Consider the following 17,199-nt stretch of genomic DNA (forward strand, 5'->3'; position numbering starts at 1 on the left):
TGTGGGGGTGACGGTCATCTCTATAATACCACAAGTTCTCAATGTTCAGTTATGACGAAGACTACTGCAATGTGCAGTCAAGCTGCGCAGTTTGGTTAAAGATGACTCGGTATTTTGGTGCGCGCGCACGAAATTATATTTTGAAAAGAAATGCCGACGTTTACATTTCGGGTTTTGAAACTTTTGCACCTTAGGCGGAAAATGTATAAATATAAAATTACCCCCGTGCAGGAGTGACGGTCATCTCTGCGAGAAAATATATAGCCTCCTGAGGTAGGGCAGTTTTTGCAAGCTTTGAAGTCACGTGACACGAAAGCGAAATTCGAAAATCCGGCCTGACCAAATTTAGATATTGTCCCATCGATTCATATGCCACAATCAAATTCAAGATCGCTTGAGAAATGTAGGAGGAGATAGATTTTGAAAATCGTCATTTTCGCATTTTTTGCCAACTTAAGTCATGTGACACGAAAACGAAAGCGAATATCGAAAATCCGGCCCGACAAAATTTAGATATTGTCCCATAGATTCATATGCTACAATCAAATTCAAGATCGCTTGAGAAATGGTGGAGGAGATAGAATTTGAAAATCGTCATTTTCGCAACTTCAAAGGCCTTGTGACCTTGACCTTGACCTTCGGTGACCTTGAAAGTCAGACCATCGTGTACGTCTCATCGACCTCTATCAGGATCACTAATGACCAGATCTCCCGCTTCAACTTCATTGTGAACGGACGGACGGACGGATCGAAGGACATCGACACCCATATTATTATATTAGGTCATGCTGGAAGAGATGACCTAAAAAGAGTAGTCAGAGATTGTAGACCCTCGCCAGGACTTGTTTTGTGTGGTGTTTGTGTACTGGTGTGTTATATCATTAATAAGAGACATAATTAGAACTGCCACTTTATAACTGCTGGCAGTGATGACCGGGTACTAAGACATCCTGCTTTAATCGGACACCTGACCCGTGACGTTTTTATTAATTATTCAATGGAATTTAGAATGGGATCAAAATAAATTCAATTCAAATCAAATGGAAGACCAAATAGGTACAGTCCTGCATTGGAGTAATCAGAAGTAACCCAAATAGCAAAAAGTAAAGATGAAGTCATCAGGAGGAACCTGGATAGGATTCACGTTTCAGCTGCTACTCCTCTACCCTCAAACCCATCCAGGCACTGCCAAGGGAACCTTATTCAAAAAAAAAAAAAAAGCCACATCAAAAAATTCAATAATCCTGCCTGTCAGACCATGTGTCCGATCAAGTTGAAATTTAAAACATGTATTCTCCATCACTACTGGATCACAATTGTGCGTTTCACTTTGATGGATTAAGCAGTTCCAGAGAAAACATTAATATTTTTCTTAAATCCAATATGGCTGCCAAACCATGTGACATCAATTATGACATAAATGTGACATAAAGGAGGAACATTGATGCGAAGTTTCCCCTCGATCTGTCCGGCTGTTCTGGAGAAGAAGATTTTTACATGTTTTCAGGTAAATCCAATGTGGCTGCCAAACCGTGTAACCTATGTCATATGTGTAAACCTTTGTTCCTCATGGATAGGCTGTCGTACTTGTAAAGTTTCACCCCGATCTGTTCAGTCAATTTAATTAAGATTTTTGAAGGTTAAAAAAACAAAAAACAATATGGCTGCCGAATCACGTGACCAATGACGTCATCAAAATGTATTTTTTGTAGACCATTTTATCCCAAGAAGGCCCCCCCAAAAAAAAAAAAAAATACTGATCGGATGTAGCATTCTACATATGCAGTTATGATGTCATAACGAAGGCACCTATGATGTTATTAAAAAAAAAAATCACTCATTCCCCATGAGTACTTGCTATGTGCCAAGTTTCAATTTTTCCTTCATGTGGTTTCAGAGATAGAGGTCCAAAGTTTTTCCGTTTCTCCAACATGGCTGCCACACCACATGACCTTTGACGTCATAATTATCATAACAACATTCTACATGAGTAGTCACACCAACCCACCTTGTGTGAACTCACCGGCACGACAGGGGCTTGAATTCAAGACCCTAAGATCTTAAGCCAGCCACCCGAACCGTTAAGCCAACACCAGGTTTAGAAAGATGGTGATGAGTCTTTAATGGCAACCACAACTATTCTCACCTTGTGTGGTCGGCCGAGGAAAGATTTTTGCCCAAGTCTTTCAGGAACTGGCAGGCCTGGCTTGACGTTGAACTCAATAGGATAGAGCAGAGTGTCTATTTCAATAGGATAGGCGGATAAGGCATTTGCAATTTCCCCAGGGTGTCAGCGAAAGCTCACCTACTCTTCATGGAGGACAATGTAGATCCTTAATGGCCACAAACTAATGCTTGAAGACGTGAGGCCCAGTTTAACGTCCTTCCGAGGGACGGCACACTCGTTTATGAATTTTCTTGCATGTGAAACTCAGACTAGACTGCTCAGAGGTGAGTATCTTTCCAGAAAAAAAATAATGACAATGACAACATAACACCCACATATGACCTGAACATTCCATCTTGAGTAGACACCAAAAACAAGGCAGTGAGACCACAATAAAGGACAGCATTGATAATTGATGTATCAGTACCCAAATACATTGGGTCCAATGATCCAGAAAGAACAAAAGTGCTAACTTATGAGCAGTCAAAATATGACAAGAGGAGAACTTGAAACCAAAGGAAATCGATGGAGTGGTTGGAACGATCAAAATAAATAAAGATCCCTACAAGGTGTTTGAAAGAGATCGGGAAACATCAGAACAGATAAGTGATAACTGGAAACTGTTCGAGGTTCGGTGAGAATCCTTAAAAAGACCTCTAACACTAAAGATGCTGTGATGTGCAAAATCTGAAAATGTTAATTTGATTAAGTTTGGGAAAAACATCTCAACTTGGTCCTCAAAATGAAAACTTACATTTTAAAAAACGAAAAAAAGATGGCTGGACACCCTTTCAGGTACATGCCAGTGTCACCACAAAGCAATGTCGGGCAGGCCCACAAACCCCTTTTCTGGCTCCTGCAAGGGAATGAGGTGGGGAATTCTTCCCCTTCTCAAAAAAAGCTGGCACCAATCTCAGGCATGGCCTAAACAGCAGCTTGGGTCTCGGAGGAACGGAGGCGCTGCAAAATGTGGAGCATTGGTGCCACAGAGTCCACGCCACATGCCGATCACTACTGTCTGAGCGGCTACCCAAAAACCTCTGGACTTGCCCTGCAACAGTACCTGGCACAATTCGCCAACCCTTCACGGGATCTGCACCCATCATCAGGATGTAGTCTGTGCTCCAGAACGTCATCATTCGGACTTTGAGATCGTCTGGTGTTTTGGGAAAGCGGGATACTGAACTGCCGTAAAGCGTCTAGGTGGGGTGCGAAAGACAATAGGAGTGGGGAAAGCCATCGGCCGCACCCATCTTAGCCATGGCCCTCCACCCTCCACCAGCTGCCACAAGGTCAGGACGGAACAAGCAGGCAAAATCAGCATCCCAACGGGAGCCATAGGCTGGTGAAGCCCAAGCCAGCTACACGTCCTGGACAGAGAATGGTAAGGCCTCTGTGGAGGACGAAGCCACATAGTTGGCATATGGGGTGAGCTTCCGGGACAGAGCTCAACGGGCAAATAAAACCACACCAAAATGAATGGACACCTTTTCCTACTTAGGCCTTAGTTATTTTATAACTTGATTTACGGATCCGCCGACGGTATATTTGCCGAAATGAAAAATAAATATAAAACACATTTTTAGCCTTTTATATTCATACATTTTCCGCCGAAGGTGCAAAAGTTTCAAAACCCAAAATGTAGATGTCGGCATTTATTTTCAAAATATAATTTTGTGCGCGCGGCCAAAATGCTGAGTCACCTTTAACCAAACTGCACAGTAGAACTGCGCAGTAGTCTTCGGTCATGGCGTCTGAGCAGTGGCCAGCGTGGTTCAGATTGACTGTGGTTTCTGGGGCGAAAGTGATTGTTAAGAAGTATGTCAGCGGAATAAATTCGAGTGACTGTATTGGCGATTTAATCACGCAAAATCTTGACGACGAATATTCTGGCCGAACGATTGCATCAATTCAGTGCAGTAGCAGGGATGATTCGCAGGCTACTCTCGATCGTGCCGATTTTGTTTCCATCGAAAGTTGTACACTGCTGTTCGTATTGAAATATTTCGGTGCCAAGTACGTCAAAGTTTCCCTGTGAGATGATTTGTTATTCAGCCTTCAACGGACCAGAAATCAGCCTTTGATGTTCTTATGGGGATGGGGAGACGGTACGATCAGATGCCCACTGAAAAGGAAGAGCTGGTTATGGCTCTGATTGACAGTTTTGAGCGTGTTGACTCCTCGTAGACACATTTTTTAAAATCATATCCAGCACTATGCACTGGTGTGCACGCACATATCTACGACGTGGGCAGTAATTTTTCTCAGCATTGTTTCCATTTGTTTGATGATCCAACACGTTTCTATAAGAAAAACATGCCAGACTATATTGTAAAAACAAGTTTTAATCCTTCTTTATTGTTTTTCACATCAGATGATAGTGAACATGGGTATCCAGCATTTGAATGGTCTTCCATCTTCAATGTTTTCTCAGATCCTCCTGGTCTGGGATTTATATTTATTTTCTCCCCACCAACCCTTGTCTTTTCCATGGAACATCCGAAAAAAAAACATCATAAAAAGTATATAATTTCTAAAAATTGAAATTATATTTATATTTCGACCTACCGACTCTACATTTTAGCTGAAGAACTGTGTAAACCAAGTTATAAAATAACTAAGGCCTTACCTCAGATTACAACCAACAAGATTTGCGGTGAATCCACTGTAAAGATCACAAATCCCAATCTTCCCCACAACCACAATGCTACTTCCTCATTAAATTTGCCCTTTCCATAAGATGCATCCTTGAGGAATGGTATCAGTCTAGCTTAAGGCCTAGTCACACCTTGACGTTTTAGCCAGCAATGGCAACGTATTAAAATGTATGTAAAACGCTGGCTTACGTTGAACTTTTGTTTTTTTTAAAGATTGGGACGTATTCATCACGACTTGGTCTGATGCATAACGTATTAGTAACGGACGCAGAACGTTTCGTTGTGTTATAGATAACTTGTACCAACGAATGCTGAACCTGTTGTCGGCCTTCACAACCTATGCCCAACGATAGTCTAATTTATGCATAGCGCGCTGCACGCATCGCCGCCGATGACGTGGGGTAGGTTATGAAAAGGCTGCCGCACAACGATTCAAATCATAACCGCCGCAGAAATGGAAGTGTCAACATTGCAGTCACACCTTGGCGATCTTGCCAGCGTATGCCGACCTCTGAAAAATGCGTCTAAAACGCTGACGCACGTCGAATACGGTATGGGTAAGTTTGGTATGCGTGAATAGAACGCTAAAGTACGCTATCATACGTCGTATTAAATGGAGTACGTCTTGTAATTTTAAACATGTTGAAAATTTTACGACGTACTTGCTGTATGACACACGCTCCGCATGCGATGGGAATAAGTTGTACGCACGATACGCGATCGTTGACACACATCGACACACGTTACTTGAAAGGTACTCATAAGTCGAAACACGTCAAGGTAATGGTTAGCGTCAGTGATCCAGACTCCTGGTTTTTTTTTTCTTCGGTATGACGGTGTTCAGTGTACAGTGCGGTTATGATTTAAATCGTTGAGCGGCAGCCTATTAATTATCAGGGTCAGGTATGGGAGCATGTGCCAGAACAGCGCGTCGCTGCGTCCACTTTCCGCCGGTACTCCAGGGGCCTCCGTCTGGCCATCCCCCAGGCAGATGCCAGGCCCATCCCCATCTCCTTGAGATGATGGTCAACCTGCTGCAACCATGAGGCACGTGGTCGGCCCACTGGCCTCCTCCACTCATGAGACTCCCTCGCTGAGAGAATCTGGTGAGCAGGATCAGCGTCAGGAAAACGAGCCACATGTCCATACAGCCGCAGCTGACGCTCACGGACTATGCAGGTAACAAATCTCATCCGAGTCTCTCTCAGCAACCGCTCGTTGGACACAAAATCCGACCAGCGATAGCCAAGGATTCTCCGAAGAGACCTGGTACCAAAGGAATTAAGTCTCCGTCTCAGATCCTTGGTCAAAGTCCAAGTCTCGCACCCATAGAGCAAGACTGGAAGTACCAAGGACCTGAAGACTCGGACTTTCGTCCTCCCGCACAGGTACCGGCAGCGCCACACCCCATGATCCAGTGAATCCATGACTCCCCAGGCCCGACCCAGACGTCTATTGACCTCCGGCTCACAACCTGCGGAGACATGAATATCACTGCCAAGGTAAGTGAATCTATCCACGACCTCAACATCCTCACCACAAACAGACACAGACAGGACAGCAGCATCCAAGATGTCACCGAAAGCCTGGATCTCTTTGTTTTGACCCAAGAAATCCGTAATCCCAACGGCTCCGACTCCTCATTCAGCACCTCGAGGGCCCCCAAGAGGATGTCTAAAGTCTCCGCAAAGATGACTGCATCATCTGCAAAATCAAGGTCCGAGATCTTGACATTGCCAAACGATGCACCGCAACTTGATCTCTCCGACATCCTCCCAAAATCCAGTCCATACAAGTGCTGAAAAGTGTGGGGGCAAGTACACATCCCTGACGAACTCCAGTAACAACTGGAAATAAGTCAGAGGCGGTACCACCACACTTCACAGCACTCTCAGTACCAGAGTAGAGTTCAGACATCAGATCGATCAGTTTCGGTGGCACCCCACGAAGACCAAGAATCCTCCAGAGGACATCCCGATTCACTGAATCGAACGCTTTACAGAGATCAACATAGGCTGCAAGCAGCCCCTGCCGAAACTCTCGTCTGCGTTCAGTGAGGACACGAAGAGCAAGGATACGGTCAATCGTTGACCTCTTTGGTGTAAAGCCTGACTGCTCTGGACGCTGGTGCTCAAGCAGATGGTGGCGAACCCTATCAAGAATTATCCGAGCAAAGACCTTGCCCGGCACTGAGAGCAGCGTCACCCTCGGTAGTTGTTGCAGTCTTGGCGATCACCCTTCCCTTTCCAGAGAGGGACAACAAGGCCCCTCTTCCAGTCAGTTGGGATGATGCCTGTGTTCCAGGCAGAGCACAAAACTGCATGCAACGACGCGAGTGCAGCATTTCCACCAGCCTTGAGTAGTTCAGCATGGATGCCACAGATCCCTGGAGCTTTGCCCCGTTTCAACTGGTTCACCGCAGCCCGTGTTTCCACAAGCGATGGTGGACCACAGTTGATTCGAGGGTCAGCAACAGGGATTGTAACACCCTTGACGTCCAACTCGACAGCTGGGGGATCAGCCTGGTACAACCGCTCAAAGTAACCGGCCCAGCGGGCCTTCACTTCAGACTCCTCTGTCAAGAGCCTACCACTCTCTGCTCGAACTGCAGTGCTCCGAGGGATGGGCTTGATGAACGTAATGCGCGAATTCCCCTGTAAGCTGGACGAGAATCACCTGTCCACAGGTGATGCTCTACCCCCTCACAGATTCCTCGCACATAGGCCTCCTTGTCCACCCTCAGTGCACGTACAGTTTTACGCCTCAGCTCCCTGAACAGCTCAGCTCTGCCATTCAGCCTGGCCCTGCGACTCTGGTCAATGGTATCCAGTGTCCCTTGAGAGACAAAATTCTTCTTTGCCCTGCGGTGAACTCCAAGGCATCCACCGGCAACATCAAGGACGGTGGTCTTGAAGGTGCTCCACAACTCTTCAGGACCCCCAAAGCACCCAGACCCCCAAGTGTCCACTCAGCCTGTTCGCAAACTCCTCAGCTACTCTCTCATCCCTGAGCTTGGCAACATCCAGCCTAGGCTGGGATGGTACCATTCTCCAGGATTTAAGGTGCAGCTTTAGAGTTGCTACAACAAGCCTGTGGTCAGTATTGAGGAACTGAGCACTCCGGTAGACCCTGCAGTTCTGGATCATCCTCCAACGACCGTCAATGAGGACATGGTCAATCTCCTTTGCCACACCGCCAGCGTTGGAATACCAAGTCCAGCGATGAGCTTATGCGGGCGCTGAAACCATGAACCAGCCACCCTAAGTCCATGACTTCTTGCAAAGTCAAGGAACTTAGTGCTATTCTGGTTCATAGTTCCTGACCCATGGGGACCAACACACACCTCATAACCATCCCTATCAGTTCCAGTCGATGCATTGAAATCCCCCAAGACTAGAAGTGTATCTCGTCTGGGGCACTGATCAACCACAGACTCGAGTGTGGCGTAGAATGCATCCTTCACGGTAAGATCACTCGGCCTCAGTCGGAGCATAAATAGAGACCAGGGAAATGACACCTAAGGAGTGACGAATCCTTAATCTCATAATACGCTCGTTGACCGGTGTTACCTCAATTATCATTGGGGTCAGCTTATTGGACACAGCTACAGCAACTCCTTGGGTATGGTAACCATCAGAGCGACCAGACCAATAGTAGGTGTAACCACCCACCATTATCTCGCCGCAATCCGGTCTCCGAACCTCAGAGAGAGCTGCAATCCCGATGTCCAAACGCTTGAGCTCAGATGATAACAGAGACAGGTGATCATCCTCTCTTAGGGATAGGACATTCCAGGCACCCACCCGAAGGGACCGCCTCAGGTTAACCCAAGGAGACCGCCGTCTGGTGGACGACACCTCAGCACCACTCCGACACACTCTCCCGCAATCTGACCCAGAATATTAATTATATTATATTATAACCGCACAAGAAATCGAAGTGTCAAAATCACCATCATACCGAAGGAAGGAAGAAAAAAAAAAATAAAACCAGGGAGTCTGGAACACTGACGCTAACAATTACATTGATGTGTTTCGACTTATGAGCACCTTACAAGTAACGTGTGTCGATGTGTGTCACCGATCGCGCAACGTGAGTACAACACGTTCCTCATAGGTTAGAAATAAGTTTCGGGTACGCTAAACATTACCTCGACGTGTTTCGACTTATGAGTAACTTACAAGTAACGTGTGTCAACAATCGCGTGACGTGCCGACAACTAATGGCCGGCATTATGCGGAACGTGTGAGTCATACGCTGGCATAAGTCTTAAAATTTCAAGCATGGAAAATTTGAGGACAACCGATAAGTACAACATTTAAAGCCAGCGTACAACGACGTATGGCAGTGTTTTTCAGCGTGCTCTCAATGTTATCAAAACTTACCCATAACGTATTCAACGTGTACCAGCGTTTTAGACAAATTTTCCAAAAATCGGCATAAGCTGGCTAAAACGTCAAGGTGTGACTGGGCCTTTACTTGGACACAATTGGTCGGAATTTTTAGCAAAATGCTTTTGTAACAATGGCATCTCTGTAGCAGTACAATAATAATAAATAAATAAAATAAAACATGGTGACTGTCATGTCATGCAGAACCTCAGAAATATAACTGTGCTTACCCCAGTCTAAGTGATGCATAGCGAAGTGTCGCTCCCTCAAACTCCTTCAGGCTGGGGTCAGGGTTCACTGTGACAGCATGCAATTCCTACGCGTACACAAAGTAACATTGTGCTGGTTTATTGGACTTCATATGGAGGCTATCTTGCACATTATCTCTCACGTGCGAAGCAAAAAGCAGGGTTGGTTCACTTTGTCTGTTTATCTGTCTACGGATGTCTCAATGGTCGAGGAACTACTGAACTTCAATTGAATGATACCCGTATATTTTGAACACTGTAGATGACGAACTGGCAGGTGAGCAGTACTTAGGCTCAGAAATTGGAAAAGTGTACAGAATCTCATCCCGATCGTGCATGTGCACAGAGGAGTAAGGTAAGTGCTTAACTCTGTCTGCCTGCCTGGCAGTCAAACATGATTGAAAATCATTCCAAACAGGAAACTTACAGTTTTTAGGGACGTCATAAAGAACACAAACAGCAGTCAAGAATAACTAATGTGACGTGTTAAACGAGGTGGTGTAAAAGATGCTACAACAACGGTGGTAAACTTCCGAGAGGCTTCTTTTTTCCACAGTCTTTAAAACATTTATTTCACTTCAATCGAATCACATACTTGAACACTGTCAAACACAAAATCGCCTTCTTGACACTTTGAAAACCCTCCCATTTAGCAGTACTTGGAGAATTATTTACAGTCTCATGCCCTGAGGGTAGAGTCACTGTGAGATTCCACATTCATGCCATCATGCCCTGAGGGCAGAGTAATTGTGAGATTCAACATTCACTCCGTCATGCCCGGAGGGTAGAGTCACTGTGAGATTCAACATTCACTCCGTCATGCCCTGAAGGCAGATTAACTGTGAAATTCAACATTCACTCAGTCATGCCCTGAAGGCAGATTAACTGTGAGATTCAGCATTCACTCCGTCATGCCCTGAGGGCAGAGTAACTGTGAGATTCAACATTCACTCCGTCATGCCCTGAGGGTAGAGTCACTGTGAGATTCAACATTCACTCCGTCATGCCCTGAGGGTAGAGTAACTGTGAGATTCAACATTCACTCCATCATGCCCTGAGGGCAGTCACTGTGAGATTCAACATTCACTCCGTCATGCCCTGAGGGTAGAGTAATTGTGAGAGTCAACATTCACTCCGTCATGCCCGGAGGGTAGAGTCACTGTGAGATTCAACATTCACTCCGTCATGCCCTGAGGGCAGAGTCACTGTGAGATTCAACATTCACTCCGTCATGCCCGGAGGGTAGAGTCACTGTGAGATTCAACATTCACTCCGTCATGCCCTGAGGGTAGAGTAACTGTGAGATTCAACATTCACTCTGTAATGCCCTGAGGGCAGAGTCACAGTGAGATTCAACATTCACTCCGTCATGCCCTGAAGGCAGATTAACTGTGAGATTCAACATTCACTCCGTCATGCCCTGAGGGTAGAGTAACTGTGAGATTCAACATTCACTCCGTCATGCCCTGAGGGTAGAGTCACAGTGAGATTCAACATTCACTCCGTCATGCCCTGAGGGTAGAGTCACTGTGAGATTCAACATTCACTCCGTCATGCCCTGAAGGCAGATTAACTTGAGATTCAACATTCACTCCGTCATGCCCTGAGGGCAGATTAACTGTGAGATTCAACATTCACTCCATCATGCCCGGAGGGAAGAGTAACTGAGATTCAACATTCACTCCATCATGCCCTGAGGGCAGAGTCACAGTGAGATTCAACATTCACTCCGTCATGCCCTGAGGGCAGAGTCACTGTGAGATTCAACATTCACTCCATCATGCCCGGAGGGTAGAGTCACTGTGAGATTCAACATTCACTCCGTCATGCCCTGAGGGTAGAGTAACTGTGAAATTCAACATTCACTCAGTCATGCCCTGAGGGTAGAGTAACTGTGAGATTCAACATTCACTCCGTCATGCCCTGAGGGCAGAGTCACTGTGAGATTCAACATTCACTCCGTCATGCCCTGAGGGTAGAGTAACTGTGAGATTCAACATTCACTCCGTCATGCCCTGAGGGTAGAGTCACTGTGAGATTCAACATTCACTCCGTCATGCCCTGAGGGTAGAGTTACTGTGAGATTCAACATTCACTCCGTCATGCCCTGAGGGCAGAGTCACAGTGAGATTCAACATTCACTCCTTCATGCCCTGAGGGTAGAGTCACTGTGAGATTCAACATTCACTCCATCATGCCCTGAGGGCAGAGTCACTGTGAGATTCAACATTCACTCCGTCATGCCCTGAGGGCAGAGTCACTGTGAGATTCAACATTCACTCCGTCATGCCCTGAGGGTAGAGTCACTGTGAGATTCAACATTCACTCCGTCATGCCCGGAGGGTAGAGCAACTGTGAGATTCAACATTCACTCCGTCATGCCCGGAGGGTAGAGCAACTGTGAGATTAAGCTTTCAGACAAACATGGTGGCACCTTGCACTGTTTGTTTAATGCAAAATACAAAGAAAGAGTTTAAAATCCTTTCCATGTAATTTTTCTCAAGACTGTGGGGTAAGGTGTTCCATGAACTCTCTAGTTATGAGAAAGCAATCTTCCCACAATTCATACAAATCATCTTTCTCACCTTCTGCCTTCTCTCACCAAACACGGAATGCTCATCTCTTGTCTCTACAAACTCAATTCTGTCTTCCCATGAACCGGTAGACATAACAGCACACTTACCTTGAGGATTTCAGCATCTGATTGTCTGCCGCACCCTGGCCAAGGAGTCACCTGCTTGCCTTTCCACTGCAGGAATACAGTAAAGGTCGAATCATTTGGTACAAAGGAGATATTGCTTTTAATGTGACTGAAAGGGGAGGAAAGGGGTAGCAATAGGTAGAGTGAGCAGCGTGGTATTTCACGTTTTAAAAACATAACAATTTAGTTTTTTGATCTGAGCAAGAACTGGTCTGTAAGGTGGAGGCAGCACTGTCGGCCAACCCCATCTGATGTTTAGACCTGTGACAACGTTGGCGAGTGGGTCAAATCGCCGGGACTGGGGCTGGCGATGGTCGAAGCACAAGACGTCGGAATCGATGGCGGGTCCCATTGGGTCGTCCCCGTTGGGATGTGCCAGTAATATGTCCCGGTGGTGTCGGAAATCCGCTTCCAACCGGGAGGCAGGCCCTGGTCCAGCTCATAGCCAGAGTCATCCCAAGTCTCATCTGCGTGACAAGCAGCAAGCAATTGATGAACGAGATAAAAACACGATTTTTCCATTGTTACGGGTTGTGGGAGCAGAGTCGGTGGAAAAGAGGTCGACTTCAGCCTGGATGGGAAGATAGTGTGAGGAGGGTTGCAAGTAAGATATGTGGAGGGATATTGGAGAGAGTTGACTGGGGATAAAGGGCGGTGGAGGAGTATTGTACAAAAGGTGGGGCAGCAGCAGCTTCGTGCCATTAGGCCTCACGCCTTTATAAAAGGGAAATTAGGAGGTAGAAGAAGATTATGCTTCTTTTTTTATTCCACAAGTATGACAAAAAAAACAAAAAAAAAACTATATAATTGTTCCCATTAAATAGCAAAGCAAAATGCTGCAGTATTATTTCATCCCAGAAATAAGAGGCGTTTCCTATTAATAAATATGATACCCATCCAAAAATAAAAAATCTCCAATTAATAAATATGATCACTCTCTAAAAATAAAAATTGAGTGTTGCACAGACTACCGTTAGAAAAAGGTTCAAAAACCCTAAAATTGTTGCAATGTCTGGATGTAGAGGGAGGATCACACGCCTGTCTTTATACCAAACGTGAGTTCAAAGCCCACTTCCTGTAATACGTTCAGTTGAGTACCGCAGCGATGACGTGCACGACTACAATACAAGAGCGTCAGCCGGAGGAACGGCTTCACTCAGCGGAAAAGACCCACTCCACCTGTTTGAGTATTAAGGTACCCGCAAGGCGTTTCACTCTTGCAATGGAGGAAAGGATCATTGAATCTACAGTGGCCAAATGGGACATCTTGAAAACTTTTTCTAAAAACTGGTTTTAATATCAATTGTATATTTTGTTTTGGTTATGGGCATGTTGGTAGTGCCATCCTTTTATATTTAGTACGAGCAGGGGCTACCCAGTACTGCCTGGGAGGTAGGAGAGGTTAGCCGACACTGTCCGGCTGGGTGAGCTTCTCCTGGTGGTGGTTTCGGGACGTGTTGGACATTGAAGATTTTTTTTTCTTTCATAAACACGGTCTAGGCTCGTGGAAGAGCTAGGACACAGAACAGATCAGGACACAGCATAAAGGGACCAGCAGGAGAAAGGAGGAAATGCCAACAGCAGGGCAGAAGAAGGTAGATGGAGAAACAAGGGATGCAGGTAACGATGAGGGGGAGGGGAGAACGCAAGGGGTGGACAAGATGGACACATAAGCAAAAATTTGGGAGGGTGAGAGCGATTTAACCGGTGTAGAAAACATCATGGCTTCGGATGGGGGGGGGGGGTGACCTGAAATGGTGAACTTGTTAAACACATGGAGAAAGAAACGGGAAACAAAGATCGATGGAGTTATTGGCCTCATGGTGGTTACCTTTTGCCTGCAGGACGGTAGGGGCACTGCCTGACCCCACATCCCAAGATATACTTTATAGCGGTCTTTGGTACCTTCAAAGTGGACGTAAAGGCCATCGTGCAGTAGCTTAAAACCCTGCCCAGATAATGAAGTACAGTACATACACCCAAAATTTGGGGATCCTAGGTGCTAGGTTCGGCGGTGAAAGAATACCATACAAATGCACAAACACTTGAAAATATTTATATAGATTATATAATAGTGCCCATTACAAGTGGCCCTGAAGGCATTACACGTCAACCACAAAGTATATACTGCCATCAGATTTAGGCCAGGCCAGGAACGGTGGACAGATTAACCTCATCTGAAGGTCATCGGTTAACGAGCTGGGTTTTTAACCGACGAGCCAAGAGCAATGTGGTAATTCTCCTGAGATGACGAGGGTCATTTCAAAACATTTTGCATCACATTATCATGCCAACCTGCTCGCAGCTTTTGAAATGGATTTGTGTCGAGTACCAATACCAACCTTCCTCAAGGGATAGCAGTAATTGGACCGCTCCAAGGTAAGCAGTGGATCGAGGAACATTGAGAGTGAGATTTTTACATACATACTGTTACAGATCCGGGGTGGCGGGATTCTCACCCGAGTCTTGGCGCCACCCTCACCACCGCCATCTACGGGGTATACAACGCCGGCTGGCTCGGCACAGGCCTCGAGTCATGCGTCTTCAATCGCGATACAAAACGTAATCCTGGACCTCACCAGTTGGGGAAATAGACCCCAGTTACAGACTGGTTTTGTCAGATGCCAAGCGTTTTCTGCCAGTCTCTGTCCTCTGTCAAGAGCCTACCATTCTCTGCTCTAACTGCAGTGCTCCGAGGGATGGGTTTGGATGAACGCAATGCGCGAATTCCCTGTAAGTGGGACGAGAATCACCTGTCCACAGGTGATGCTCTACCCCCTCACAGATTCCTCGCACATAGGCCTCCTTGTCCACCCTCAGTGCACGTACAGTTTTACGCCTCAGCTTCCTGAGCAGCTCAGCTCTGCCATTCAGCCTGGCCCTGCAACTCTGGTCAATGGTATCCAGTGTCCCTTGAGAGACAAAATTCTTCTTTGCCCTGCGGTGAGTTCCAAGACATCCACCGGCAACATCAAGGACGGTGGTCTTGAAGGCACTCCACAACTCTTCAGGACCCCCCAAAGCACCCAGACCCCCCAAGTGTCCACTCAGCCTGTTCGCAAACTCCTCAGCTACTCTCTCATCCCTGAGCTTGCCAACATCCAGCCTAGGCTGGGATGGTACCATTCTCCAGGATTAAAGGTGCTTCGAGTTGCTACAACAAGCCTGTGGTCAGTATTGAGGAACTGCGCACTCCAGGAGACCCTGCAGTTCTGGATCATCCTCCAACGACCGTCAATGAGGACATGGTCAATCTCCTTTGCCACACCGCCAGCGTTGGAATACCAAGTCCAGCGATGAGCTTGTGGGCACTGAAACCATGAACCAGCCACCCTAAGTCCATGACTTCTTGCAAAGTCAAGGAACTTAGTGCTATTCTGGTTCATAGTTCCTGACCCATGGGGAACAACACACACCTCATAAGCATCCCTATCAGCTCCAGTCGATGCATTGAAATCCTCCAAGACTAGAAGTGTATCTCGTCTGGGGCACTGATCAACCACAGACTCGAGCGTGGCGTAGAATGCATCCTTCATGGTGAGATCACTCGCCTCAGTCGGAGCATAAACAGAGACCAGGGAAATGACACCTAAGGAGTGACGAATCCTTAATCTCATAATACGCTCGTTGACCGGTGTTACCTCAATTATCATTGGGGTCAGCTGATTGGACACAGCTACAGCAACTCCTTGGGTATGGTAACCATCAGAGCGACCAGACCAATAGTAGGTGTAACCACCCACCATTATCTCGCCGCAATCCGGTCTCCGAACCTCAGAGAGAGCTGCAATCCCGATGTCCAAACGCTTGAGCTCAGATGATAACAGAGACAGGTGATCATCCTCTCTTAGGGATAGGACATTCCAGGCACCCACCCGAAGGGACCACCTCAGGTTAACCCAAGGAGACCGCCGTCTGGTGGACAACACCTCAGCACCACTCCGACACACTCTCCCGCAATCTGACCCAGGGATGTTACCCCGTGGTTTCCCTCCTATCATCAAAGATTGGGGGTCCCGAAGGCTTTGCCCCAATCCCGTCGTCTGGTGCGCTGCCCTGCGAAGGGAAGCTGCACAGGAGGTACTCCCACGGAGTGGGTTTTCAGATTTTTTTTGTGTTTTTGTGTTTTGCGGAATGAAGGGTTTTACGGTGGCCGGAGTGCAAATCCTGCCACCAACCTCCTAATAAAAAAGTAACCAAACTACAGGAGGACATCCGCAGACACAGTTGGGCACTAGATATGGATGGCCGTTGGCTCACAAGAAGCTCCTCCACCCTTTGACAGGTTTTGTTTTTAATCCTGCTGGGTGTCCATATCCAAACACCCTCCTCACCAGAAAACCTGGTGGGGGAGACGGCTTAGTCGCAGACAACCCGACCATGGAACAAGTTAGTACAGGTTTACATGGTACCTGTAGCAGGTCACAGATCTAACCTGACCTGACATGGATGAGAGGAAAGTGTCAAAAAACACGAATGTCGCTCGTAACAAGCCAATGTCCACGGATTCGAGCCCCAAGCTCAAACACGCCGCGTGGCAAAATGGAGGGTCGTACTCTTGCTCCCGGCAGCGCCCGTGCACGCAGCCTCGGCACGTTCAAACCCCGCGAGGTCGACTGCACTAGACCGTCAGATCGACGATGGGCTTCAGCTGATTTCTCTCAAGGCCCAGCATACAAGTCCAGGCCTGGCCTGTTCACCAGACAAGGCCAAATCGAGGTGCCAGGCTCCGGCAGGCTGGGTCCATGAGATTCAAAGACATCGTCAAGCCGTGAGGTGAGTAGGGACCGTCAGAGGCTCCGTCGTTAGACGCAGGTTGAACCTGTCGATCACCTCCTCTTGAAGCCGACTCCAGACTCACACAGCAGCCAGGTCCTCTCAAAGCAGATAGCAGCTTCGGCACTCTCAGTTCCACCACCGGCCGGACTCGGCCAACTGCAGTTTCTCTCTCAGCAGAATCACCAGTCTTTCCTTTTCTACGCTCGCCTCTCAAAGCAGACTGCCGTTTCTCTCACGGCAGAATCACCTCCGTCCT

The 17,199-nt window shown here is 47.0% G+C and overlaps 1 protein-coding gene across 3 annotated transcripts in view; it reads right to left on the reverse strand.

Annotated features, from left to right (window-relative positions):
* LOC147014621 (amyloid beta precursor protein binding family B member 2-like) overlaps window positions 1–17,199 on the reverse strand; it is a 41,589-nt gene that overhangs the window by 9,398 nt on the left and 14,992 nt on the right. For all 3 annotated transcript variants that reach the window (XM_085852743.1, XM_085852746.1, XM_085852744.1), the window contains 3 exons: window positions 12,426–12,631; window positions 12,147–12,212; window positions 9,446–9,531 (listed from right to left, as the gene is read on the reverse strand). In XM_085852743.1, coding sequence (XP_085708869.1) covers window positions 9,446–9,531; window positions 12,147–12,212; window positions 12,426–12,631 — 358 coding nt within the window. The remainder of the gene's footprint in view (window positions 1–9,445; window positions 9,532–12,146; window positions 12,213–12,425; window positions 12,632–17,199) is intronic.

The sequence above is a fragment of the Eptatretus burgeri genome, chromosome 13, assembly GCF_056783735.1.
Source record: "Eptatretus burgeri isolate ZD-2024b chromosome 13, Ebu_testis_v1, whole genome shotgun sequence".
Lineage (NCBI taxonomy): Eukaryota > Metazoa > Chordata > Myxini > Myxiniformes > Myxinidae > Eptatretus > Eptatretus burgeri.